Consider the following 26,513-nt stretch of genomic DNA (forward strand, 5'->3'; position numbering starts at 1 on the left):
ACATATCATCTGCCATGCCGTCTCTGTCCGACGCTAGCCCGATGGGAGCAGACGGGACCCGGTGCTTTATGCATCCCACGCACATCCGAGACCGTCAATGTCGTCGTCAACCGGCAGAGTCCAAACATTCATAAATGCAGTCTCCCCTTGGCTTTCATCTACGGCCATAGAATCCAGAAAGCCACGGGTCCCGTCTGCTCCCGCAGTTAAGTTGGATATCGCTCGGTTAGTACCAAGGTGGGGGACCACTTGGGAATCCCGGGTGCTGTAGTTTTTGTTTTTTGGGCAACGATTACTCAATGTTTGAACGTCGATGATAAGTTGTAAAATCGATCATTAGACGGTCGCAAATCTTTTTTCCTTGATCGATAGCTACTCAGAGGCAGTCCCTGTTGGAGATCCATGTGTGTATGTGTGTGTGTGCCTTTTGATTGATCGGAATATTCTTTTCGGACCTAAAGGACCCTTTGAAACGGTGCTCAACGCGAAACCACGTTTGTTAAAGTAGGCTAAGTTTGTAGTTTGTTTACCTCCACTCGCACGGATCACTCGACACTGGTAACTCTGGCTCTTGATGACTCTCGCTGCAACCAACCTTTTTCCGATAAGTCTCAAGCCTGTATCACTTGCGGATCTGATGGCTCAGATGTACATATATCCTTAGCAGCCAATCGTCCATTGGCTTCATTGAAAATCCCTGTAGGAAGCAGCAAACAACATGGCGATCAGTGGCATTCCTCCTCCTCATGTCCGGGCTTGGTATTCGTACGCTTTTGCAGCCGAGGTGTATTCGGCCTGTGGACTGGTATGTCAGCTTGAACCATGTTCAAACTTCTTTTCAAAGTTCTGGAGCTCGAGTAGTAGCTGACAGTGACTGATTAGGCCATATTCCTTCCTATCACGCTGGAGCGTAGGTCCGATGTTTTCCATTGATGCGACCCTTGGCATATGGCCCAAGGAAAGCTTACCCGTGCTTTGATAATCGCAGAACTAGCTAGAGAGATAGGATATTATGCGCCGGACTTTGTGGAAGCATGTAGCCTCAGTAAATCTGTCGGTGACGAAGTCGAAAAAGTCTGCAAAGCTCGGATATTAGGTGCTTGGGTGGACACAGCTTCCTTCAGGTAAGTCGAAGTTGAGCTTCGGCATCTCTATCTCTCATCAATCATCGTATTAGAAGGCTGAGTTGGACTGATTGCTCTTCTTGGAAAATAGTATGTATGTCAAGTCTATAGCCGTTGCTATACAGGCCATCTGCATCATCTCCATAGGACCTTTAGCGGATTCCCGTAGGTTCAAGCCCGGTCAGCGTCGAATCGTAGAGACAAAAGGCTGATCATTCGGGATCTCAGCATATTGGCGCAAACGACTACTTCTTCTCTTCGCTTATATCGGAGCGTTCTCAGCCGTCCTGTTCCTTGTCTTCCCTTTGACACCAAATGTCGCTCTGCCCTTTATTGCTGCTTTGCTGTTCGTAGTTGGCAATACAACTTATGCGGCAAGTATTGTCTGTGCAAATGCGTTTTTGCCGATACTAGCTCGCGAAGACCAAGGCGTCCAACAAGCCTACAAGGAATCACAAGCCCAGCTTGACGAGGGATCTGCCGGGAATGACGATCCATTGCACACGGACGTTGAAGGACTGAATGGAGCCGAAATTGATCCGGTCGCCGGACTGAGAAGAGCGAGTCTAGATGAAGAAGGGAATGCAGTAATACCGCGAGGAATGGGGATGGCTGTTCGAGCAATTTCTGCGGCAGATCTAACGGAAGGCGAATATGATGTTGCGCCAAGGACGAATGCGAGTGCGAAACCGATCATATCGACAGTACATGGCCTGAAGACTCACTACGAGACCCTTTTCTCGTTGACTGTGTCCAGATTATCCTCGACTGCGATCGCGCTCGGCTTCCTATCAGGCGTATCGGTATTAACACTTCTCCTCATCCCGGTATTGTATTTCCAAGGAAGCACATTCAGCTTGAGGTTGGCTATTGGCTTAAGCGGGATATGGTGGGCTGTTTTCACGATTCCGTCTTGGATCGGATTACCAACCGGCTCGCATGTCGAAAGCCAGCAGGGAAAACACGGGCAATTGAGAATAGGAGATGCTTGGCGACGAATTGGAAGCATGTTGAAGCCGAAGCAAATCAGAGAATTACCGAATCTTTACGTTTTCTTGGTAGCATGGATGTTCCTCTCTGATGGTGAGTAGCCCAAACAACGCGACCCGTCTCTATCGGAGCTGCGCTAAACATTTCTTTGTATGTCATCGCCATCCTCGTCATTTACGCTGACATCGTTTATCGAACCAGGCTTTCACACAACGACATACTCTGCGATACTCTTCGCTTCCTCCGTCCTATCTATGTCAGCCTCGAAAGTGATTTTGATGGGTATTCTCGTCCAGATGGCAGCGGTCATCTCCTCGATACTCGTACCGAAATTACAACATCGCCTATCATCCCCCAATAAGCCAATCACCAATTTCCGGATCCTCTTGTATGCCGTTCTCGCGGGCGGCGTCATTCCCCTCTACACATGTATAGGCCTGGTGTTGCCCATCGGAGGACTGAGGAGTGAAGGAGAGATGTATGTCCTGGGAGTATGGTTTGGCTTGGTATGTCGCCACATCCACCCAAGAAGCTTTAAACTATATCACTCATTGGACTAATGTTCCATTATATCTGTATCTGTATAGGTATACGGTCCCTTTTTGAGCTATTCCAGAGCTGTGTATACAGAATTAATTCCTCCTGTAAGTGCATGCCTGCTATGTCGTCTTTCTCCCTAGCGTGGTATCCAGCTTTTCCGCTGTATAGTGACCGAAAATGAATGGTCCCGGTTCGAGATCGCTGATACCGTCTGGCAGGGCCACGAATCGACCTTCTTCTCCCTGTTCGCATTCACCGACAAAACCGCGTCCTTCGTCGGTCCAGCCGTCGTGGGGCTCATAGCTGACCTCACGGGGAATCTTCGATACGGCTTCATATTCCTGTTGATCATGCTTGTCGTACCTATACCCGTTTTGCTCAGGGTGAATATCAGGCAAGGTGCCGAAGATGCTCAGCGGTGGAGCGAGAGTGAATTGTCATTGTCGGGATTAGGCAGTTCTGGTGCTGGTGCAGATCAGGAGACTACGGGATTGTTGAACTCGCAGTAGTGACAGTGCATCTGGTTTCGATTGTAACAGAGAAATGGAGCAGGACAATTCGATTTGTTGTATGTATAAGTGATTTTGCGTTTTGTACGTTATGGGGTTTTGTACGAATGTTGGGGGGTACGGAAGTAGATCGTAAGAATGCAATTCATAGTCATCGATACTCAGGCATTGTAGAATACAAAGTGATCTGCCTGTTACATAGGATAACTGATCAATCGGAATCAGAATCGACGATGCGCCTGACTTTTCCCCCTAAACCTGAATCTCGACTCGCAGAAAGTACTTCATCTTCCGCATCCATCTGTACGTCCGAGGCAGCCCCCCTTCCGACCGGCGACGGAGCCCAATTTGCTTTTCGTCCTTCGTGCCCGTATATCCTGGTATCGTCCTCATCCCCACTGTCCATATCATCATCACTTGCGAGCTGCGATTCGAGCGGGACTATTGAAGGTCTTTTCCGCCTTCTCGCTTGTGCTTGACTCGATTCATCTTCACTCCCACTCCCACTTCCACGCTTGTCATCGCTGTCCATCCCTATATCCCCTAACAATTGAGACGAGTCTATCTGTGAGAATCCCTCAAGCATGTTCTTATCTTCGTGTTCATCCGCGCTGGAGTCTCCATTGAGATCTCCATTTTCATTTTCATTCTCTTTGCCTTTTCCTTTCTTCTTCGCTTGATCCTTCCTCTTCCTCTTCCCTCCGTTCGCACGCATGATATTCCCCTGACGCTCCGCCAAGGCATTCATCTCGTCCCGCAGACGCTGCTCATTCTCGAAGAATCTCTTTGTAGCTTGATCATCCTCATCGTCCGAATCTTCAATGAACGCAGCCGACTTGAAGATCTGAACTTCCTTTTCTTTCTTCTTCCTGATCTTCTTCTGTTTGACCCGTCGCACCAATTCTCCAGTCTCGCTATCCAGGTCCATCTCATCTAACGAAGGTGATCTAGACCTCCTCTTTTTCGCAGGTCTCTTGCGACGAAGTAAATTCTTGGTATTTTCGTCCAATTCCGGTGGATTGCTCAGGTATTGTTGTAAAGCGCCGAGGGAGGTCGAGATTGATGAAGGAACAATGTGAGCCGGTAAGAACCATTTCGTCGGTTCCGAAGCAGCTGGGAGAGGATTAGGTTGAGGGGGATCGAGATTATCGGGATGGATCATATCGAAAGATAATAATCGTAACATCAATCGGAAATGCGAGTCTTGCGCTACTGCTAATTTCTGAGAATCGGTCTCGGGCGTAAGATCTAAAGATAGCCGGGACATAAGCTTCAAACATCTGTACAGCCTTAGGATGAAAGAACAACTCACCGTGCTGTACGAATTTATCAATCGCAGTTTTACTTGGTCCGCTGAAGTCCCTGACTCGCTGATCGTCGTCTTCATCATCGCTGTCGGCTTGTCGCAGAGCAGCATCGGTCCCATCGGTCGAAATGACTATTTCCGTTCGCGCCGCCAACGCGATCTCAAGAACCTAGATACAAGGACAAATTTCCTTCAGTTGGCCATCCCCCGTCGTCGAACGAATATGAGAGCGGAATCACCTCTATTATCCATTTTATCCAATCGCTCTTTTCTTCTTTCATCAATATTCCAACAGTGATTTCCATTTGCTGACTCCAGCTCAATTTCTTGTTCTTCTTGAATTCGATCTCAGCTTGACCCATCTGCAAATCACACCAGATAAGAATCAGCCTGATGTTACCAGATTGTGCGCGAGGGGGAAGTCGGATCTACCTTTTCTTTTATTCTACCCCTCTGTCCGCCCATTCCATCGTCGCTCTCACTTCCACTCTGATAACTACTGACTTCCTTCCATTTGGTTCTCGACCTGCTGCTGAACGCATCAATAATCAAAAATGGATCTTCCGCGACTCGCTTGAAGAATTTCCGCAAAACAAATTGGATGAGCTGGTTTAAGTCTTTCGATGAATCGTGCTTTGGTAAGGTATGGGCGGAGTCGATAATCTTCCGGAAGAGGTTCAAAGTTGATACCTAAATTAAGTACGAATCAGCTTGCCTTCTTGCACAATCTTACTATGCGATATTTCGTGGCAGCATAACAAGTACTAACCTTGAAATACAGCCCTTCAGCTTGCGCCTTGATGACTTGACGGTGCATAAGCCCGACTACCCTCTTCATCTGTTCACTATCCTCGAACTCCTGAAATCTCGCGAGGTAAGACAACAGTGTATTGGTGACAGGTTCACTTGCGAATCTCTACATGATAATCGGAATCAGCTTGTTGTCTGCAGGACGAGAGGAGTGAAACCCAAACGGACCTTTTCAAATGCATTGAAGGTGAAGGCATGTTCAGCATAACTTGGCGCTTCAGCATCGGGCTCAAGAGCTTCTTCCTCTTCGTTGCCATACTCTTCCGGTATATTCTGGGTGGAATCAGGTTCTTTCATCGCTTCATCTCGTTGCTTTCGCTTCTTCCGAGCTGCCTTCTTCTTCCGTATGAACATGAATGCTTTGTTCTTTGAATACTTTTCCAGCATTCGCAGAAGGACATAAGCGAAATGAATGACGGAGTCGAGGTATCTGGAAACACAAGCAAGTCAGCTCTCTTGGTCTTTCCTAACTTTGAGAAAATTTAGACAGGGCAGCTTACGCTACTGATTGATCTCGATACTGCGATATTACCGATAAAGACGAGTCGAGTATATCACCATTGTAGTAAAGATTATTCTGTACTATTTCGGCGACTTCTACGTCCTCTTCCTCTCCCGAAGTAGCCATTGCGTCCAACAATAAGAGCTATCGAGCACATTCAGCTATTTGCGTTAACGATACAAGAGGGTGACTGACGATCTGAGTGAAACAGTCTAGACTGGCTTGCAATTCTGTCCAAGCTGGTGGCTGCAGTCGTCATCAGCATTGTCTCTACCAATAAATACTGTAGGCGCACGCACCTTATCGTCCATCGAGCTCTTCATCCTGGAGAACAGCCATCGGATCGAATCTATCTCAGCCATCTCCGCCACGAGGCCGAGGTTTAGCTCGTGCTCTTTGGATCCCTTCGCTTCCTCCTGTTGTCGCAGCACAAGCAGGTATTCGATGAAAAACCTCGTGAGGTAGAAGGTTCGCACATTATCGCTCGGCCGAACCTTACTTCGTTCCATTCGGATGTCTTTCAGGATGGAGGCGAAAAAGACTATCAAACCAGGACAGAACGTCAGCGATAATTAGTCTGAGGGGTCAGGAGGCCTAAACTTGCTATTGAAGCAGGACTCTATGAACGATTTCGCTAGACTTTGCAAAGCCCGCATAGCATCCGGACTGAAGTTGACGATTTGGGTAAGCTCATCCTACAATCCATCAGATCAGTTGGATTCCCTTCTTGTCGGTCATGTTACGTGTGACTCACTACTTTCTTCGCTTTCTGCGCTCGCTTTCGTTTGACTTCGTCCAGGATTTTGCCCGCATTTGCAGATATGGCATTTTGCTTATGCAAAATTACTTTTTGCTCTCCCTGATTGGATGAGGGCAGGAATCTATCAGTTCCAACTATTACTTGTCGGAAAGGCAATTGCAAAGAAGTACGTACAGCTCGCACAGCCACAGTTGTTCCGAATCTCGAATGCCTGGTCATCCCTACTTTCGATACCAGCGCTTTCTGCCTTTTCTCAGCGTCCAGTAACTTCGATAGATTTTCTAAGGGAGCCTGTTTGCGGAGATATTAGCTAGTCTCTCGATCAAGGTCTTCCAGCCCGTGATCGTGATCGCGGGTTCGACACTTACTCGATCTTGATTTTGCCCCAGATCCTTGGGCTTCACCGATCTGAAGATAAGATGTAGAACATCCAATACGAGAACGTTGAAAGGGTTGAAATCCGTCATGTCGACACAAGATGCCAATGTGAGGAGTAGTTGGAAATAGGTCAGTTTGTTCAATTGCAATATCAAGGTGGACTACGAGATTCATGGATCAGCTGTAAGCCAGGAGGTCGCTTGAGAAAAAATGGCAATACAAACAGCAACTGACCTGCAGATTGGCAAATTCCTCCTTTTCCCCTGTAGCTGTACCCTCGGCCACGGTATCTTTAATGGCTAGCAAGTTTCTGACGACGTGTAGCCCTAGCGAGATGACTCTCTCATCTTTCTCATCCCTGGACATAGAGATTCCGTCAGTCGTCCAACATTGATCATGCCTGTTGAGGTCTAACGTGCACCGCTCACTTTCGAGGTTTCGCCAGACTGGGAAGCATCAAGGCTAACAGACATCGAAGCGGTTGACTTGATTGTAGTAACAACGCTTTATATTCCAGCTGAGCCCGCAACAGTGAAGCGTAATCCGTTACGACATCCGGCTCATCTTCCATCTCTGTCAACTCCGAAGCGACGTCGATAGGCCAAGTCAGGGCCGCTATCAGATCGCCTGTTATTCGGAGATGGCATGAGCTTCTGGCAACCATTTTTGGAAGTAAATGTGGTCGATTAAGACGACTCACAAGCGACAAGCGCAACCTTGCGTCCCCAGTCTCCTCGATCCGTACATTCCGTCAAGAGAGCGACCAGTTCCCTCATGAGACCAGCTTTGGCCATACATCTCGCTACCGTCCTCTCGTCATCTTCATCGTCCTTCCTCCATAACTTCTTCAGGTCTTTCAATACCCCCAGAACACTATCACCAGGTCTATAGATCGTCTCGAATTTCCCTGATCCCGGCGAAGTCTCGATGTTCTCGTATCCTCCTAAGGCAGCTACCAAGGACTGTACGGCAGGTAAGAAGATGGCATATTTGTCGATTGGTTCGTCGATTAGCGATGGCGACACTCCCCGTCCGTCGAGATCATCGTGATCCAGGTCCAGGTCTAGCGTCGAGTACGGATTAGGTGACGCGGCAGGAGAGTAGCTCATCTCGATCTTCCCGAGATTCCCCTCTGAGCTGGGAACTGTGAACGAGGGCGAGCTTCAGAGCACTGACACGCAAGACGATACCTTTGTGAGAGTTGTGAACATTACTGATTTTGGCCTGGACTGACGCGTTTCACGGAGCAAAATCAACGCGTCAAACCCGAGCGTGCATTCGGCGGTTATCTCCGCCCATCCTGAGCGCAGGCGTGAACAGTGCTGTGGGAGTGAGTCACGAGAACAGCGATAGTCTACACCATGCATTCAGTCCGATATCTACAGAGCTTCCTTCCGAGCGTGTCCCTTTTGCTACATCTTTATGCTCCCAACTTCATCAGATCAGACTGTTCTTCTTAGCGTCTACAAGGAAAGACGATAGATCCGACACCCAGGGGAAAAGCGCTTTAGTATCTGCCACTCGTGCGTCGTTCTGGTTGAGCATGATGAACTGAGACCTCAGGGAGAATCAGCATGGCTCGCATCACAGAGGACTGAGAGATGAGACTCACTTTCAGCAACTTAATTCTCTCCTCATCCATTCCTCCGCTCATCTTCTTTTCCCTTTGACGTAAATCTTCTCCTGTGACAGATTGCCACGCATCCATCCAATCTTGTGGTGACCCTTCGTACCCGCTCAAGCCTATTGTCTTTCCTCCAAATCGACGTGGATCCAGCAAGATCTCCGAAGCTGCTCGTCCGATATCATCCGTTCTTATACCTGACTTAAGCAGGTGAGGCGGCCAGAAATGAGGTATAGCGTCGATGTATCCCGGTAAGAACAGATTCTCTAGGAATCCAACAGGACGTATAATCGTGTACGTCAAGCCTGATGCGACCAAGTGATCTTCTGTCAATTTCTTCGCTTCGATCCTGTTTGAACTCATTGCAGTCAGATCAATCCATCTTAATCCATTAATTGATCCCGTTCAATAAGAGAGACGACTTACGCTGCGATACCTGTATCTTTCTCTCTATGTCCACTGAAATCCGTACTTGAGAATACGAAATGACCGGCTTGGTACTTCTTAGCCAGATCAATGGCTGTTTTGCCCTGCTCAAGCTGTGAGGCGGCATCATAGCCGACATTGACGAAGAAGACACCATCTATCTTGCTTTCAGCACTCTTAAATACCGTTTCGGCATTTGATGCATCCCCTTGGATGAGGTGGACATTGGTCAAAGATGCAAGCGATTGAGCCTTTGATGATGAGGGATCTCGAGTGACGGCAAAGATTGAAAGTTCGGTATGCGATGGAGCGAGCCACTACGTAACATTGTCAATCAGCTTGACCTCCGGGCACCGTCATTCGACGGGGTATTATGTGACTCACTTTTACAACCGCTCCGCCTTGTTTGCCGGTAGCGCCGAAGATAACATAGTGTTTGCTTGTCGACATTCTGATTCTGGAGTGTTTACCTCAGGATATGTCGAGGGTACACTTGGTCTACTTAGGAATTTGAGGTGTTATTGCGTTTGATCTTTCTGGTCTGAACGAGGAAACCGTTTGTTATTGGATTTATGAGCTGAGCTATTTGTGCTCCGAGATCTGACACTTCGGCACAAGTGGTGACTCATCAACTCCCCGAGCTGTCAATAAGCTGATTCATGCTGATCAATCGATTGACAAGCATTGTGCATCAGCAGCCCAGTGCGGCTCAATGAGCTTTATTTCATCTCGGCTTGTGTTTCGGTTACCGCGGGAATAAGCGAAGTTAGTCACGGTTTGTTGCTGTGTACGTAAGCCTCAATAGTGCTCGCCGAGGCTGCTTACCAAAGACTGTCATCATGAAGCCTGGTGACACCGTCGCCGACCGGGGTTAAGCAGGTCATGAGCCTCCTGACATCTGAGGCTTGGAGCGCATTGTGAGGTTCTCGCTTGTGCTTGTGCAATGCTTCGGCCAGATATGAATGACTGCAGGAGGAAGGATCCCCGTCTCACTGTAGCCTCTTCTGACACTAGGCACGGACACCTCCGCCTGGAATCCCCGTAAGAGTGTACTTTCGCCTCCACTAAGAATTTCAGAAAGCATCGTGTCTTCATCTCCATCTCCATGAAGTATATCCCAAGTTGACCTGTACATAAGCCTTACGACACCCCAATGATATAGCATCCCTCCTCATCATACATCCGGCAGTCAGTCAACCTGCTTCTCAATCGCCCATTTCTCTTGTACGGGAGCCTCTGTGCTCATCGTTTGACCCGTCGATCTCCCTTTTCCACCACGTCCTTCCGCTTCAAGATGGCGCCGTCAAATACGGAGGCATATCTGCCTAATTGGCAAGTCAAGTGTCTGACAGCTCCGGGACCAGACTCCGACCTTTCTCTGCATGTCTCCTTCGACAATGCCCGGTTCCTATTTGGTTGTGGGGAAGGTGCGCAGCGCGCTTTCAACCAGAAGAGAACTACCATGAAAGGGTTGAGTGGGATCTTCGTGGGGACTGGCGAAGCTAGATCGAGAGCAGGGTTAGCAGGCAAGTTATGAACATTTTGAGCTGTCTCTTCATTCAACAATTTGATTGGACTGACGTCAAATTTGCAATTGCAGGGGTTTTGATGACTGCTGCTGATGCGGGCATCTCCAAGGTGGACATCGTCGGTCCGCCTGATATGTCTCATTATTTGTCTACACTGCGATCGTCTGTCATTCGGTGAGCGTCTTGTGCGATGCTGCTCTTGCTTCGTCCATTCAGGCTGATCTGGTCTTTTTCCAGGGATTCACTTACGGTAAATATGCGATCATATCCTCGATCTTGTGCACCAGGCGAGGCAGTCGAACTGTTTAAATCGCCGAACATCACGGTCCACGGCATCGCGCTGAGTCCTCAACCAATTGCTGGGCCATCACGCCCGTCACCACAATACACCTCATTTGACCCTCATTCGGCAGACTTCAGACCTGCTAGACTATCTCCGGAAGATACGCAAAAATGGACCGACCAGATCATAGGCGATATATTCCATAACGGTCCCAAAGCCAGAGCATCCAGGCGACCTCCACCTCCTGGATCTAAATCTCCACCTCGTCCAGCATCTCCCCAGCCCGCAAATCCATTCGTCAATCCCGATGGTACCATCTGCTCATCCATACCAGATACTCGATATCCGCTGCCTCTTCCTTCTCTAGAGGATGCTCAGACTCAAATGGTATATATCTGTCAAGCATCTGATCTGCGAGGCAAATTCGACGTGAATAAGGCGAATGCGTTAGGCGTGCCAAAGGGACCGGCTAGAGGAAAATTGACGAGAGGAGAAGCGATTGAAGTGGATGACATCAATGCCGAGGGCGGCAAGCGGATTGTCAAACCCGAAGATTGCTTAGTCGGAGGTGGACCAGGAGCTGTAAGTCTCCCTACCCTGGTCGAAAAGAAGATACAAAGCTGATTGGACTTTTTTGGGATAGGTTTTGATCGTTGTAAATTGTTCGGAGAACAGCAAATCTGATCTGCTATCAAATCCTACCTTCCAAAAATACCAACCTGGAGCAGCATCAAGTGTAGAACCTGCAGTACACGTCCACCTGATGGTGCATAGAGTGCCTAGGTCGGTATGGGAATCGGAGGAATACAAAGATTGGATGACAGCTTTTGGTCCTCGCACTCAAGTGAGTCTTCCGCACAGTTTTTGCGGTAGAGAGACTTGACTTAACGCTCGATCATGGTGATGTAGCATTTGATAGCCGATCCGATTAATTATCCCGATCGTACAGTCTTCAACTCGGCAGCATGGAATACCCTTCAGCTCTCCATAGCCGACCCGAACATCTTTATCCCGCCGTGGGTCAGCTCCCCGCGATCTCCGTCTGTAATGCTACCGCCCAATACGTCATTCTTGGTGGAAGGCACACACTGTCGTATGCACCCGCCTGCGCCAGTCACCATGCTAGAGACTCACGAGAAGGATATACCGTTCTTGATCACGAAAGAGGAAGGCGAAAGTGCGAGAGAAACGATAAGACAGGACATGCCTGAATACTCAATTGCATGCGATGCGGCCCAAATCGCAGTCTCCTCAGCTCTTCGTTCAGGCCCACCCAGTGAAAAGCAGATAGGGGATGTCATAGTGGTGACCACTCTTGGTACGGGTAGTGCCATCCCATCGAAATATCGGAATGTATCCTCCACGCATCTCGATATACCTGATTTGGGAGGTATACTCCTAGATGCGGGAGAAGGGACTCTCGGGCAAATCAGGAGAAGATTCGGTAAAGAAGGAACCAAAAAAATGTTTGAGGAGCTTAGCATGATCTTCATCAGTCACATGCATGCGGATCATCATTTGGGGCTGAATAGTGTCTTAGAAGAAAGGTTCAAGGTGAGTAAAACCAACCATAGCCCGTCCAATTGTCAGGGATAATGAAGGCTGACGACTTTGGGGCTGGTCATAGCTTGGTATAGATTCCCCTTTGTACATCATTGGACCAACCAGCATTGCGTTGAACCTGCAGGAATCAGCTTCATGGCAATATGCTGCACCCTCCGAAGATGCTTTGAGGAATGTGCAGTTCATCAACATACAAAGATTGAATTTTAAGGTGGAAAGCAATTTCAGGTCTACGGATCCGGTTTCGCCGTCTCGCAAAACTGCCGATCAAGCGGCCGACACGAGCTTGGATGGAGAAAACCTGCATGAGCCCTTAGAAATCAGAGAGGGTCACAGATCTGTTTTACCCTCTCCGATGGGCAATTTATTTGAGAATTATGCTCCTAAGGCCGAAATACCTCGACCCTCTCGTTCTAGGTCGAGATCAAGGACACCGCCTCGGCGTGCTCCTTCGGCGGGAGATCCCAATTACAGTGAAAATCCAGTCAAGTCGAAAGCAGAAGCGGAGAATCAGGGTGTCGAGCTAGACCAATGGGAGTCGGAAGGGCTGGAAGACAGAGCGAACGGCAGAAGATTATGGCCATTTACGCATGTCTACAACTTCACACCTGCAGCGTGAGTCCCTTGGCAAGTCCAATTGACCGTATCACTAAATATCAACTTTGGCTGCGACATAGCACTCGAGATCACTGGCGGCTTGTGAATACAATGTTGAACAGCTTGGGACTGTCTTCGATCTGGGCTCCTCTGGTACCACACCGAGGAAGGGCGTATGGATTGGCAATTGAGCATGCTTCGGGCTGGAAAGTTGTGTATGTCTACTTCTTCCAATCCTGCGAGCAACGTGTCACTCATTACTTATTTCGCCTCGATATAGGTACTCTGGAGATACCAAGCCCTCTGAAGAGCTTGTCAAAGCCGGACAAGATGCTACCTTGCTCATACACGAAGCGACGCTCGAAGACGACAAGCCTGAAGTGGCTGCTATCAAAGGGCATTCGACCTTTTCTCAGGCGATTGATGTGGGAAGGCGGTGCGTGTTCGCTCGAAAGACTGCTGTCATGACGCATATCGCCCAGATATAGCTTACCAACTCGAACCCATGTTTTAGGATGAACGCAAAACATATCTTGTTGAATCACTTCTCACAACGGTATCCCAAATTACCTAAATTACCCGTTTTCAGCCCTACCCCTGTGCCTACCGTTTCTACCGACGAAGCAGGAAATGATACAGCAGCAACGCACGAGATCCCAAGTCGACCGGTCGTTTCGATCTCGTTCGATTTCATGTCTCTACGAATTGGGGATATGTGGAAAATGCAGTATTACATGGAGCCTCTTAGTCTGTTATTCGTAGAAGCAGAGGAAGAAGGTGATGGGGAAGGCAGTGTTGTCGGGGCCGTGAGAAAGGACGTTAATCCGACTCTAGACGGAAATGGAAATGTCAATGTCAATTCGAATGGAATCGGAAAGAACAAAAAGAATAAGACGAATCGCGCAGCTGCGGAGACAAATGGAAAGCAGGCGACGAACATGGCGGAAGAATGTATGAACAATGTGGATGGACAGGAAATGCACAATACAGGGCAGGAGCACGGAAAATCGAAAAGAGCAATGAAGAAAGAGAGGACGCAAGCTTTGCAGCAGGATCAAGGGAAAGGTAAAAGACCGGCTAGTCCGATGGGCAATGAGACCGAGAGGGAAGTGAAGAGGAGGTCGACTGACTCGTCAGTGGGTATGGGCGGTGAGGAAGGGATGCAAGTGGATGTGGACGTTGCGTAACGAGTCGGACGATAGACGCGATGGACTGCAGATCTCGGACCTCCCAGCAGACAGGGAATAACCTTTCAGTTCTTTGCTTGTTGCATACATCTTCATGCATGCACTTGTCATCATGAAACCTCCTGTCAATTGGCGGTCGAGCCTGGTAGCTGTTCTTCATTGGATCTCTCCATGAATCTGCAGACAGCATGTCATCCAGTAAGGTATCTTCCAGGCCTGAATATCTAGTCGGCCGAATAAGGGTCTCAGAACATTGATAACTCCGATATGGGCTTACATGCGAACGAGTATGCATAATATGTGTACTCGTACTGGGATTCGCCGAAGGTCGATCGGACGATCATCCCGAATTGCGCAGCTGCTCTTTACGTCTTACTCCTGTATTCAATTCAATGTGTAAGGAAGGTTTCGGGGACCAGCTTCAGGTGCAGGAGATCAGCATGACTCGCTTGCATCGAAGCGATACCTGCCACTTATCCTTATGTGCTCAAGTCGATCCCATGCTGCGCTGTATATACTCGGCGCCTAATCAGGGATATCAGACTCAGGACGTTGGCGTTGTGCGAGAATAATCCGGGGGAAAGGAACGCCTTGGCGCACTGACCTCGATTGACTCTCTCGGAATGCCGAGTTGAACTTAGGTTTATCAGATAACTTGACCCTAGGTTTTCTCAGGGACACATTTGATGCGAGGTACTGAACTGACTTGAACAAGCTAGACTTATTTTTATCCTTCTTATACTTGGCCTACATTCATATTTCCGCAATTCCATGTTCCTTACTTCCATGCTTTCATACGATATTTCCGAATCCCTCGAAGGGGCAGGTATAGGTTGAACCCTGCAATACTATTCTGTTTCCCTTGTCGGGACGGCCGAAAAATGATTGAGCTATCAGATAAGTGATCTTTTTATCCGACCACCGCAACGCATCTCCGCTGAGCAAGTTCACAAACAACGAAGCAATGATGATAATGAGAACCCGATTATCCCGAAAGCAAATCTATGCACAAGTCAAGAGACAGAACGAACAGGGTCCACGATGCTCCGCTCCGCCCCCTACAAAGCGATATGCAAAGCGATATTGCAAGGCCCAGTTACGCATTTTGTTCCTGGATGTTCAGTTCAGCTCCTATCTTTTTTTGGCAAAATTTTCGGAGCGGGTCCTGCAGCTTCTGACATATATATAGGTCTTATTTTGTTAGTTTTAAGCTCCTAAAGTGTCGAATTGATCTACAAGCAAAAACACCATCCTGACTTTGTCCCCAGAGCAAGTCACACACTGAAGATGGCGACTCGATACCCTTCTTCTGAAGAGCCCGGTCAGACTGAGGCATCTGCGTCTCAGAGACCGACGTTCACACATACTCGGACCGAAGAGCATGTCAAGAAGTCGCTGAACCTCAATGGAGAGGAGGCAAATATGCCTTCGCTGAACAAGACCAATCACGACGACGCTTCATCCCACCAAAGTACCATCGAGCAGGATGTCGGAGTTACCAAGATTGAAGCGCTTTGTAAGTCTCTGGCCTGCGGTCTGTCTGGGCATCAGACATACAGGCTGACTAATCGTTGTATCTGGCAACTGGCATCGTTGCAGACCTCGTTTTTAGCGGATGGAAAATCTGGATCTTGTGGGGAAGTATCGCCTTGATAGCTAATATCTACGCCCTTCAAGGATCGACCACTGGGACTTGTGAGTCACGTTCAGTCCACCCCAGTCCAGTAGATCAGATTTTACTGTGATATGAGATCTATCATCGTGTGGTGTCACTAAACTGTCGGTTGACTAAATGACTGACTGACTGTTATGTGGTCGCCTGGAAAATCAGATTTGTCTTTCGCCACCTCCGCATTCAAGTCCCATGCTTTACTAGGTACCATCCAAGTGGTCACGTCCATCATGACCGCCGTGATGCGGCCGTTCGAAGCGAAAATCGCGGATCTGATCAGTCGGCCCGCGGCACTGGCTATGTCAGTCATGTTTTACTGTCTGGGATACATCGCTGTGGCTGCTTCCAAGAACGTCACGGATGTGGCTGCTGGTGGGTCTTCCTTTCGAACAAAATGATCAGAAAGCTTGGCCGAAATTTAGCTTCTCTGACTGCTATCTCTGCGGTAGGTGAAGTGCTTTACACTATCGGTACGACCGGTATCACCGCTAGTGAGTCATGCACACCGTTCCATAGGCTGGCCACCCTCTCCTGAGCCTGCTCAGCGACCTTCAAATCGATTGGACTGACAAAACAATGTGAATCCGGTGGTCTACTGCAGTCATGGCGATCTTGCTTGCCGATATCACTTCTCTCCAATGGCGTGGCTTGGCTTCAGGCCTGTACTCTGCGCCATATATCTACACGGCATTCATCGCTGGATCCATCACACAAGGCATAAATGCGTACAGCGAGAACGGTTGGAGATGGGGTGTGAGTGGGACGAGATCGTATTTGGCTACTCTCGAAAGTATCGTACTGTAATGTAGCTGACCGAGTATTGGTGGTAAAGTTTGGAATGTTCATCATCATGGTACCTATCCTGATGGCGCCGGCTATCGGAGTTCTTTTCTGGGCAGATTGGAAAGCCAAGAAGATCGGTGCCCTATCATTGGCTTCGTCCTCTTACGCAAGGAGACATGCTCTAGGCCAAGAAGATGGACCGAAAAAATCGTTCACCCAGATGTTTGTGTATTATTGTGAAATGATCGATGTCCTCGGTTTACTCTTGATGGGTTTCGCTTGGGCGATGTTACTCCTCCCGTTCACTTTGTATGCTAGTGCCAAGAACCACTGGAAGAACCGTAAGTCAAAGCAAACCCCCAGTCAAACAACTGCCGTTCAACTTCATGGTACTACTTGCCATGTCAAGAAAGATTTGCGGTACGGGAGATGAGGCGGCTGATGATTGGTCCATCACGTAGCCTCGCTCATTGCCATGTTTGTGGTGGGCGGTATCCTCATGATTTGCTTCACCATCTGGGAGCTGAAGTACGCAAAACACCCAATCATGCCAAGGCGGATCCTCAATAGATCTCTGGTACGTCTCCTGCTCAACGTCTTGGAAATTTTTGGCTGAATCCTTACACGCTGATATGTCGCGTTCCGACTCGACAGATCTGCTCTTGCGTGATCGATTTCTCATACTATCTTTCGGGATATATTCACAGCACGTATTATCTGTCATGGGTATACGTCGTCGTCGATTGGTCCGCGAAGGACTACAATTACTTCAGTAACATGTGAGGCCACATTGCAGCACCCTTGATTCCTTTTCGACCATTCAATACGTTCTCAGCCGGTGTGTATCAGCTGATATCAGTCGTACTCGTGATGCTTTAGCACGACTGTCGGACTTTGCCTTTTCGGGGTGGTTGCAGGTCTTATCCAAAGATATACGCATCGTTACAAATACCTACAAGTGACTGGACTATGCCTTCGAATAATCGGTCAAGCTATCGTATACGTGCAGACTCGGCATATACACCGAAGCGACGCTTTGATGGTTATGGGTCCAGTAATCATTTCGATGGGGGGAGCATGCTCCGTTGTCGGATCACAAGTTGCTGCCCAAGGATCAGTCCCTCACCAAGATATGGCCCTCGCGATGGCTTTGCTTGCGTTATGGACGCGAATTGGCGGGGCTATCGGAGGAGCGATTTCTGCCGCGATCTGGACAGATCAGTTACCGAAACATCTTCAAGCTAATCTCGGGCAATATCTGAATGCGACGCAGATCAATAACATTTACGGGTCGATCAAAGTTGCCAGAGCCCAAACTCAGCACAGGGAGTTAATCATCAGGTGTGAGTAGGTCTTTGCTTTACGACTCTTCCGCATATCTCCTTCTTCTCCTCTTTGCGAGCTTTGTGACCGAGGAATTCGTCATTGACATCTCTTGATCACTAGCATACCTCGACACAGCTTGGTATCTCGAGGTCCCCACTCTAGTACTATGTATTGTACCCCTCATTGCGGGTCTCTTGACCAGTAATTTCTTCCTAGGCGAGAACCATAATTCTATTGAGGACAAGAAGGTCATCATTCACCGCGACGCGAGCGCTGTGGATGAAGAGATCTTGAGGGAGAAAGCTAAGCAGGTTGAGGAGAGGGTCAAGATGGAGGTGGGGAGATTGTAGAGTCAGGCGGCGTACGGAAGGACACTGGAGTGTGGGCTCTATCAGCTATGCTTTTCTACCAGTTCTACAATCTATGCGAGCTAGTTGCTATTGCATATAGAGAGTGATGAATTGAATGTCCGCGGTGGAATATGCTTCACGCTTTTACGAGGAGAGCACTACGATAAATCCCTTAATGACGTAGTATAACCATGTTCGTTGAAATACAAAGTTTTCCTAGTCAATTCGTTGTTCGGGTAAATTGACCGGACTTTTTCTTTGTGTGTTGACCAGACGCACACTCGCTCATACGCTCATACGCTCATGCTTCCATTTCAGCATCTTGACCGGATATTGGTGCTTTGGGAATAGGTAAAATAACATCAACTGTCAAACAGGAGCGTGTCACAATGGGTCGACGAATGCCAAGAGTCTACTTGATCCGTCATGGAGAGACGGAATGGTCACTGAACGGTAGACATGTCAGTGTTTTCTTTCTAACCACATATTGGCCCTCCGCGGTAGAAGCGTGATGGCATTGATGTGGCCTCTCATTTGCAGACCGGTGTCACTGACATCCCCCTCACCGAGAACGGAGAGAAGATGGTCAAGGAGATGAGTCCCAAGATGATGGGCAAAGGAAGTGAGTGTATATGTGTTCTTGCAACAATTGACTGTATCCAAGATCAGTCGAGGCTTTTTGCTAATTTACGTTTACAGAGCTGATCAACCCTAATCATCTTCGACACGTCTTCGTGTCTCCACGTAAGAGAGCGCAAAGAACCGCAGAACTTGTAGGTGTTTGCTCCCTCTCCCTCCCGCGAAGTGTCTCGTAGACCTAGCTGTTCTGCGCAAGGGTGATCCACTGAATGACAGGTTGTCATGCATTTCATCATATTTGTCGTGATCCAATATCACCCCGAACATCCTGCCAACAAGATAGACCTTCGCGCTGACAGGTTCTTTCCATCGCTGGTAGCTTTTCGCCGATGACAAGCCAGCCAAGTGCAGCTTTGTCACTGATCCCGACGTCGGAGAGTGGGATTACGGGAAATACGAAGGGATGCTCACCAAGGATATCAGGAAAGACAAGGCAGATTGGGATATTTGGGCTGACGGGTGAGTAGTGACGGGGTTCGAGACTTACCCTATCTCAATAGGGCTTTACAAATAACGGTCATAGTGCTGACAATCGCCATCTTCAGGTGCCCACCCGGTGAGACTCCTGGAGAATCCCCTCAACAAATGACAGATAGGGTAGATAGAGTTATCGCTAAAGTCAGAGCTATACACCAAGCTGTAAGTTCATTCGCACACTACTAACTGTCTCCATGAGTAAAGCGAGAGACAGCTACAGTGTGCTTACTTGTATATCAATGCGCATCAACGATAGGCTGAAGACGCCGCAGACTCCCCCGAGCAAGCGGATTACGCTGACGTCATCATCTTCTCCCATGGGCACTTCACCAGATCTTTCATTGCTAGATGGTGCGATTTGCCCTTGAAGACAGGTTATCACTTCAGTGCGGAAGCTGGTGGGTTAGCTGTTCTCGGATACCAGCATAAAACCTTGAAGGAGCCTTGTGAGTCGTTCGATTCCCTTCAACTTCATCTGGAAATGGGGTTCCTCGGTCTACCTAATCGATGATCCGCTTTCGAGGATCATGCGCGTTTGATCCGCACTTTCCCGTCCCCTTGCCCCACTTTCGTCTTTCTGCTGGCAAACAGCGCTGAATATCCTGAGCAAGCACAGCTGTTTCCATTTTGGTCCTACTTCCTTCTTGTCAAGGACCAAGCTGATACGCTTTTTCACTCTGTAGCTCTCCTCGGCCTCAATTGGTACACTGAAGACGCCTTAGAAAGAAGATAGAACGGTAGACAACGTCACACAAATGCTTGTAATACAGTGTATGCATTCGGCTTAGGATGTGAAGCGCTAACCACCGTTGCATGCACTGATAGTTCAGGGTGTAGTGAGATATGATCGGATTTGACCGAGTCCGAGCGATGGTGAAATGGCGACTTGTGATTTGTTTTTTTTTCTTGCAGAGAACAGGAACCCCATTTGCATATCTTCTTCCACTTGATGACCAGTTGATCTCTCAAAGCTCTTGGTCCGTTTTGGAGTGTTTCCTTGTTATTGGGTGTCTTTTGGCGTGGGTCGAAGTGTATAGTAGAATGTCTCATCAGTTTGTGTCGATCAAAGATCACGCTACCCATATCTATCGTGATATATTTACCAAAGATAACGATACGTTGAAAAATGACTGTGCAAGACGAACGACAAGCTCTTTTACGATCACCCTCGGCGTCAAGTAGCGAGACGACCGTCAATGTGAACGATGCGACGAACCGAGATACTTCAGGAAACTACGGTGCTGTAGAAGATGGATCCATACAGAAAAAGGAGGATGTCAAAGTGTACAAGACATTCCGGGAGATATGGCCTATTTTCTTAGGTTTGACCTTTGCGTAAGTGACAATTATACAATGATCGATAAACGAGATGCTCTGAAAATTCAAGTCACGGCCGGCCAAATAATGGTATTCACATCATGTAGTGTATTCTGCGGCGCCCTTGGCATGACGATTGTTGCGAACTTGACTATCGAGATTGGTTCGCATTTCCACGCTGGATCATTGGTAAGTGATTTCTCGTTTCGAAGACACGCCAAGCCGTCCTCTGGCTGATTTGTTGCGCTCCATAGGCGTCATGGCTTGGTACAGGATTCTTATTGGGTCTAACGGCTATGACCCCTTTGTACGGCCGACTAGCCCAAGTAATGGGCAGGAAAGGTGTTATGTTGCTTGCTGTGAGTTTGTATCTAGGTCAGTCCACTGTCTGCTGTCTATCAACTTGTAGTAGGGGTACAGCGGGAGCTGACTCGTATTTTTGATAAAGTTGGCACTATCATGTGCGCAGTTGCACCATCTATGGGGTTTATGATTGCCGCCAGAATCGTCGCCGGCGCAGGTAGTGGCGGTATATTGACTGTATCTGTAGGTCCTTGTCCATTACCGTCTCAGGTATATTTCACGTCTGTCACGAGCGATACAAGCTGATTCGCGAACGCGAGGTCAGGCTATTATCATTTCTGACCTAGTATCTCTGGCCGACCGAGGAGTGTATCAAGGAGGCACGAACCTGCTCTTTGGTGCTGGATCTGCCCTTGGTGCAGTGGTTGGTGGAGCGATATCGGATAAATGGGGATGGCGAGCAGCCTTCTGGATCCAGGTCCCACCAGTAGTCCTCTCGCTTTTGCTGATTATCTGGAAAGTCAATGTGGATAGAGAGAAAGGCGAAGATTTAGGTGGAGATAGCGTTTGGGACAAGATTAAAGGGATTGATTGGTCGGGAAGTGTTTTGCTCATGTTCTCTGTACGTTTCCGTTCTTGCCCTCTCCCAACGTCTTCCATTCGTCTTATTGATCAGGGGCTGATACTTTCGGCGATGATACAGATATCGGCCTTTTCGACTTCCTCCTCATTATGGACTTCGTCGCATTATCCGCTGAATCATCCATTCCCATTGACGCTGTTCGTTGCGGGTCTTGTGGCCTTTCCGCTGTTCATTTGGGTAGAGAAGAAAGCACTGCACCCGATCTTACCGCTCACGATGCTATCGAGAGCGCAACCTAGATTGATCCTCGTGGGGTTCTTCTTGACTACACTGTCCAACTTCTCAAGAGTGAGTACAAAGGGTACTTCATCTCGTTGATACTCTCGATATGGCATGTGAAATGCTGATCGATAGTCTATCTGTAGCTGTACATGCAGCCTGTATACTTGCACGTCACTCGAGGTCTGAACGGTTCTGAGACTGGTTTGTTATTGTTGCCAAGTTCGATTGTCGGATCGTTCAGCTCGCTCTATGCAGGATGGCACATGCGAGTGAGTCGCATTGCTTGTTCTGATAGACTTGTCAATCCGTCAGTATGCTGATGAGAGCGTCAACAGCACTGGCGAGAATATAAATGGTTCCAAGCGTTCGCATCGTTCATCCCTTGGATCCAAGCTTTATCACTCACCATCTTCTGGGGTCCCAATACGGACAAAAACGAACTTTGGATTGAGATGGCTTTTGGTGCTTTGGGAGGTGGTATCACCATAACGACTTTGTTGAGTGAGTCACAAACTATAGCTCACCAATATCATCCTAGTCAACTGTGGCTGAGTAAAACCCCCCTTGTACGAATATAGCTTCTCTGATAGCTTGCGTGGAGGTGAGTCCGAGATTTCCACCCAGCGCAGCTTAAAACATCTCATTGCGTATGCTTGCCTGCGTGCGTGCGAAGGGCTCAAGCTGATCGTATGATCGACCAACGTCTCAATTAGCCCTCCGAACTGTCATTGGCAATCTCAGCATGTTATCTCTCTCGAGCATTGGGTCAGGTGATCGGCCTATCGATCTCAGCATGTATTCAACAGATCGTCCTTTTCTCATCCCTCACTTCGAGGTTTCCGGATAATATGGAATTAGTCAGACAACTCATTCAAGAGCCCTCGGAGATCTTACCGACTTTGGACCCGTTATCGAGCTTACAAGCAAAATTGGCGTACCTGGACAGTATACGAAGTGTCTTCGTGTTTGTTATTCTGGGAGGAATTTGCCTGAGTGCAGTGAGTTTGAGTGTTAGAGGGAAAAGGTTGTAGAGTAGAAGCATTAGATTTGTAGAGTATTATCAGTATTGCTTTCATACTGGTCAAGGTGGACTTCGCATAAACCTCTTGTTCTTGATGCGGGAGGATACAGACATGCGATGCATACTCTCTCTTACCGTCCAGCTGTTCACGGACAAATTGGATAAATTGGTATAGCTATTTGATATTCGCTTTCATGATTAACTGCTGCATATGTGGTTTTCATACTTCTATAGTGGCAACTCAGTTCAGTCAGTTGGTAAAGCCTTACTGTCTAAGCTTATCTACCTCTTCTCGAACAGGTATTTGCCCACACCCCACGTCTCTCCACCATCCAATCCAAAGAACTCTGCACACGCCATGAAGAACACCCTGAATCTATAATACGTCTTCCTCCCCTCTTCCTCTCCCATGGAATCGACAAGATTCTTCATCGCCTGTTTCCCATTCTTGTCTTGGTTGACCAACCAGCTTTCAAGGGTTTTACTATAATTCACTCCGTTGATGTATTCCGAATGTTTGAGAATCAGGTCTTCCTGGAAATAAGTGAACAAGTCGAAAGAGGGCATCGTACCCCCCGAAAAGAAGGTTTGGGACATCCACCCGTCGTCCTCTTCGAAATGGTACGGCTGGGTCCGGTGGCAGAATATATGTATGAATAGCTTGCCGTTGGGTTGGAGCCATGAAGAGACTTTTTTAAGGAGGAGATGGTACGCTTTCATGTGCTCAAACATCTCGATCGACATGATGTGTGTGAATCTGCGGATGGGGAACTTCGAGTCAGCTTGATGATTTACGTGGTCCGTTCTCCGTGTCTTGTCTTTGATCCTTGGGCTGACAAATGGCAAAAACAAAGAAATGAAATTGGTGAATCGGGCTTCGGACTCACTGTTCTTTCTGCTCGAAATCGTAGACATTCACATCTCCAGTGATGACTTCTACGTTCTTGTATCCCTTCTCAGCGGCTTTCGAATCGATGTATTCTTTTTGCGTGCGGGAGTTGGAGAGCATCTTGATTTGCGCGAGGGGGTAGTGCTGTTCATCAAGCATATGCCGAGTTAGCCCTAGTCCAAGTCCAATTGGCCACACGCTTGCACAAGTGCAACATTTATAAATGAGGACGTGTAGAACCAAGTCCAGCCAGATCATCGGGATTAACTTTGGGCTTGGACACAACGCACCTCAGCAAGGAACAATCCCAAACTACCCCACCCACAACCCAAATCTAAGATTTTCAACCCTTCTCCCTCTTTCCCTACTTCTCCGCCATCTTTGGCATCCCCCACACCCCGAAGACCAAGACCGAGCTTCGCGTCGGAGCAATACGAGGACAACATCAGATCCTCTGCCTCTGCAAGGGTCTTGACTGGTTTGCTTGTCTTGTTTTTCGGATTGACCCAAAGACAAGAGGAATATTTCATTCGGGGACCCATACATAGCGCATGGAACGAGGTGGGCACTTCGTAGTGCTGTTCGTTCGCTTCAGAGGTATGTGTAGCTATGGGTCGATTGTGCAGGTCCTTAACGAACTCCATCTTGGCGGCGTGGTTTGCGCCGAACGATCCTATTTCACGATTTCATTTATTCAGTTGGTTCGCTCTTCGATAATTGCCCCGACTTCAGAGTCGGCCCGCCTCGCCGACAGTCCAGTCCCCCTTGATACTCATCGCATCGCTGATCTGCCAGACTCCTACTACTCCGCCGGGAAGACATGCAAGATACCACAAGACCCTCCCCTCATCTCAGCGGAAACCATTCATCCTTCGCCGTGTACCCCTATCTCGGTCTCTGCCTCCCTGCGTCTATGGTCCATCTCATTCGTCTTCCATCCTGAGCACTGGAAAGACGTTACTTAGAAGCCGCACTCACCATGATCAATCTCCCTCAATCGTTTCCTGCACAATTGCCTGATGACAGGTCGTAATGCGGAATCAGGTATATAGCCTTTATCCAGAAGAGCATACGCGTAGTCCATCTTGGGCCGAGTTCAAGTGATTCGTTGTTCGCGAATGTTCAGTAGGGGATGCGAAGGGCTTCGATGATCCTGATACACTGATCCAGATAGATAGCGGTGTGACAAATGCAGCCAACTCTCATTCATATTTCAAATGCACGACTTCCTTGTCACTTGTCTGCAGACGATGACGAACGCCTATCCGGTTACCTACCCAACGGCTTGTATTTTACCCTGATTTCCCGATAAATCATCAAGGCACGATCGGAACTTGCCTAGCGCAGATCGAAATCACGGCGACGAAGTTGCGAAGAAGCTGCTCGGTGCTCGGTCAATGACCGAAATGCATTCGGATGAATATATGCATGAGGACATGATTTTATGGAGTGAACACGTTCACTTGTATGCTGAATTCTGAATTATACTTGATTGACATGGACTCCATTTTCTTCTGCTGTTGACGGGTTGAATTATACTTGATATGTTATGCTTTGATATGATATGACACGTCCTGCGACATGCTTTCGATTCTTGATTATACTTGACGGACTTGCAGAAATGTGGAAATAGCACGGACAGTGGTGAACGTCTCTGGAGGTGCGTGACGATCTACTCGGTCTGAGCAGGGGTATCTGCCGTGATGGAGGGTGTACCGAATGCCTCTTCTTTCGAAATTATAGGTCGCACAGGGCTTTCAGCAAAGAGAGACGGGTCAGCGGCGTCTTCGATTCTGAATTGGCTATATTCAAAAGGCACCATCGTTGTCAGCTTCATTTATGCGGACTGCTTCTTGCAGGCGGACAGATTGGTAGGTGAGGCTTGTTGCGCGGATTAGAAGATTTATAGTATGAGACTCGGCTTACAAGCTGCTGTTGAATGGATAAGCGTCAATATCGGCGAAATGATAGATGTACGACTTGAAAGCTTCGTTCTCGAAGATAATGGTTTCGTTGGTGGAGTTTTGACCGGGATAAGTCAAGATTCCAGTGCTGTCGGCAATGGAGAGGACAGGACATGACCGGATACGAATATTAGTGACGATCTTCTCATATACGGCAAGACGATGCTACTCAGATCCAGATTCAGATGAGGGATGCACTCACAAAGTGTAGTTTCCTGAACCACCCGTCCACCCTCTGTTGTATCCGGCAATCTCGACGTAGTATTCTGGCCAGTACCCCGTGAATGCTACTTCGTCTGCTTTTCTAGCCAGGGGCGCGGGCGCAGCGAGGGCGAGCAATGGGACGAGGAATAATAAGATGAGGGCGATCATAATGTCTTATCGAAGATATACGAGTGAGGGTGAGATGAAAGCGAACTTGCTAAGCTATGGATGTATTTGGATCAATGAATCGATGAAAGCTTGCTTTGCAGACGAGATTCCAACTTCATCGCTGGTTTATATATCTCCTTAGATTTGTTCGGACAGTATCGAAACGAATTGTGATATTCATCGATTCGTCATACACTTACATTTCTACGCGAATGCTTCGACGCTAACGCTAGTCCGATGATATCGCTCCAATCCCTTGATCTACTTGCGTACGTCGTTCCGTTTATCGTCATGGGTTAAACGAGATGATCTACTCTGATCAGATGATGCACCGCTTTTCTCACGGACTAGGGGAATACTACTTTGCTCCAAGCCTAAATAAAGATGGGCTCCTGCGGTACTGATAT

At 48.2% G+C, this 26,513-nt stretch overlaps 9 protein-coding genes and 1 non-coding gene across 10 annotated transcripts; 6 read left to right on the plus strand and 4 right to left on the minus strand.

The window, feature by feature from the left end:
- Nucleotides 1-159: 159 nt before the first annotated feature.
- On the plus strand, nucleotides 160-273 carry I303_106539. Its single transcript, XR_010669135.1, has one exon. It is a non-coding gene; the product is annotated as a 5S ribosomal RNA (ribosomal RNA).
- A 445-nt stretch (nucleotides 274-718) lies between these two features.
- I303_106540 (uncharacterized protein) lies at nucleotides 719-3,163 on the plus strand (the record flags this gene model as incomplete). The annotated part of the gene is made up of 8 exons (XM_065969391.1): nucleotides 719-805; nucleotides 883-910; nucleotides 989-1,124; nucleotides 1,216-1,289; nucleotides 1,353-2,207; nucleotides 2,316-2,620; nucleotides 2,702-2,758; nucleotides 2,873-3,163. 8 exons carry the CDS (start codon nucleotides 719-721, stop codon nucleotides 3,161-3,163), a joined length of 1,833 nt encoding a protein of 610 aa, XP_065825463.1.
- A 211-nt stretch (nucleotides 3,164-3,374) lies between these two features.
- On the minus strand, nucleotides 3,375-8,028 carry I303_106541 (uncharacterized protein; the record flags this gene model as incomplete). The annotated part of the gene is made up of 16 exons (XM_065969392.1): nucleotides 3,375-4,411; nucleotides 4,476-4,638; nucleotides 4,709-4,831; nucleotides 4,902-5,159; nucleotides 5,239-5,385; nucleotides 5,448-5,709; nucleotides 5,780-5,925; nucleotides 5,977-6,027; nucleotides 6,081-6,322; nucleotides 6,386-6,476; nucleotides 6,536-6,640; nucleotides 6,716-6,832; nucleotides 6,910-7,080; nucleotides 7,154-7,277; nucleotides 7,348-7,546; nucleotides 7,620-8,028. 16 exons carry the CDS (start codon nucleotides 8,026-8,028, stop codon nucleotides 3,375-3,377), a joined length of 3,645 nt encoding a protein of 1,214 aa, XP_065825464.1.
- Nucleotides 8,029-8,356: 328 nt separating this feature from the next.
- On the minus strand, nucleotides 8,357-9,419 carry I303_106542 (uncharacterized protein; the record flags this gene model as incomplete). The annotated part of the gene is made up of 4 exons (XM_018411461.1): nucleotides 8,357-8,470; nucleotides 8,532-8,892; nucleotides 8,970-9,286; nucleotides 9,354-9,419. 4 exons carry the CDS (start codon nucleotides 9,417-9,419, stop codon nucleotides 8,357-8,359), a joined length of 858 nt encoding a protein of 285 aa, XP_018259273.1.
- Nucleotides 9,420-10,263: 844 nt separating this feature from the next.
- Nucleotides 10,264-14,128, plus strand: I303_106543 (uncharacterized protein; the record flags this gene model as incomplete). Its single annotated transcript, XM_065969393.1, has 9 exons — nucleotides 10,264-10,495; nucleotides 10,570-10,672; nucleotides 10,736-11,363; nucleotides 11,425-11,625; nucleotides 11,691-12,335; nucleotides 12,409-12,959; nucleotides 13,022-13,156; nucleotides 13,222-13,377; nucleotides 13,456-14,128. The coding sequence occupies 9 exons, from the start codon at nucleotides 10,264-10,266 to the stop codon at nucleotides 14,126-14,128; spliced, it is 3,324 nt and encodes a 1,107-aa protein (XP_065825465.1).
- A 1,287-nt stretch (nucleotides 14,129-15,415) lies between these two features.
- Nucleotides 15,416-18,259, plus strand: I303_106544 (uncharacterized protein; the record flags this gene model as incomplete). Its single annotated transcript, XM_018411459.1, has 10 exons — nucleotides 15,416-15,644; nucleotides 15,728-15,823; nucleotides 15,960-16,172; nucleotides 16,250-16,291; nucleotides 16,402-16,553; nucleotides 16,633-16,924; nucleotides 17,045-17,160; nucleotides 17,238-17,362; nucleotides 17,463-17,926; nucleotides 18,030-18,259. The coding sequence occupies 10 exons, from the start codon at nucleotides 15,416-15,418 to the stop codon at nucleotides 18,257-18,259; spliced, it is 1,959 nt and encodes a 652-aa protein (XP_018259271.1).
- Nucleotides 18,260-18,648: 389 nt separating this feature from the next.
- Nucleotides 18,649-20,108, plus strand: I303_106545 (uncharacterized protein; the record flags this gene model as incomplete). The annotated part of the gene is made up of 7 exons (XM_018411458.1): nucleotides 18,649-18,720; nucleotides 18,800-18,881; nucleotides 18,959-19,032; nucleotides 19,218-19,357; nucleotides 19,444-19,537; nucleotides 19,632-19,821; nucleotides 20,059-20,108. 7 exons carry the CDS (start codon nucleotides 18,649-18,651, stop codon nucleotides 20,106-20,108), a joined length of 702 nt encoding a protein of 233 aa, XP_018259270.1.
- A 393-nt stretch (nucleotides 20,109-20,501) lies between these two features.
- Nucleotides 20,502-22,891, plus strand: I303_106546 (uncharacterized protein; the record flags this gene model as incomplete). The annotated part of the gene is made up of 10 exons (XM_018411457.1): nucleotides 20,502-20,710; nucleotides 20,800-20,881; nucleotides 20,947-21,067; nucleotides 21,141-21,238; nucleotides 21,321-21,617; nucleotides 21,699-21,926; nucleotides 22,004-22,129; nucleotides 22,196-22,361; nucleotides 22,439-22,461; nucleotides 22,574-22,891. The coding sequence occupies 10 exons, from the start codon at nucleotides 20,502-20,504 to the stop codon at nucleotides 22,889-22,891; spliced, it is 1,668 nt and encodes a 555-aa protein (XP_018259269.1).
- Nucleotides 22,892-23,163: 272 nt separating this feature from the next.
- Nucleotides 23,164-24,854, minus strand: I303_106547 (uncharacterized protein; the record flags this gene model as incomplete). Its single annotated transcript, XM_018411456.1, has 4 exons — nucleotides 23,164-23,638; nucleotides 23,769-23,914; nucleotides 24,061-24,443; nucleotides 24,749-24,854. 4 exons carry the CDS (start codon nucleotides 24,852-24,854, stop codon nucleotides 23,164-23,166), a joined length of 1,110 nt encoding a protein of 369 aa, XP_018259268.1.
- A 588-nt stretch (nucleotides 24,855-25,442) lies between these two features.
- On the minus strand, nucleotides 25,443-26,106 carry I303_106548 (uncharacterized protein; the record flags this gene model as incomplete). The annotated part of the gene is made up of 3 exons (XM_018411455.1): nucleotides 25,443-25,572; nucleotides 25,697-25,822; nucleotides 25,937-26,106. The coding sequence occupies 3 exons, from the start codon at nucleotides 26,104-26,106 to the stop codon at nucleotides 25,443-25,445; spliced, it is 426 nt and encodes a 141-aa protein (XP_018259267.1).
- Nucleotides 26,107-26,513: the final 407 nt, after the last annotated feature.

Source organism: Kwoniella dejecticola, chromosome 8 (genome assembly GCF_000512565.2).
Source record: "Kwoniella dejecticola CBS 10117 chromosome 8, complete sequence".
Classification (NCBI taxonomy): Eukaryota; Fungi; Basidiomycota; class Tremellomycetes; order Tremellales; family Cryptococcaceae; genus Kwoniella; species Kwoniella dejecticola.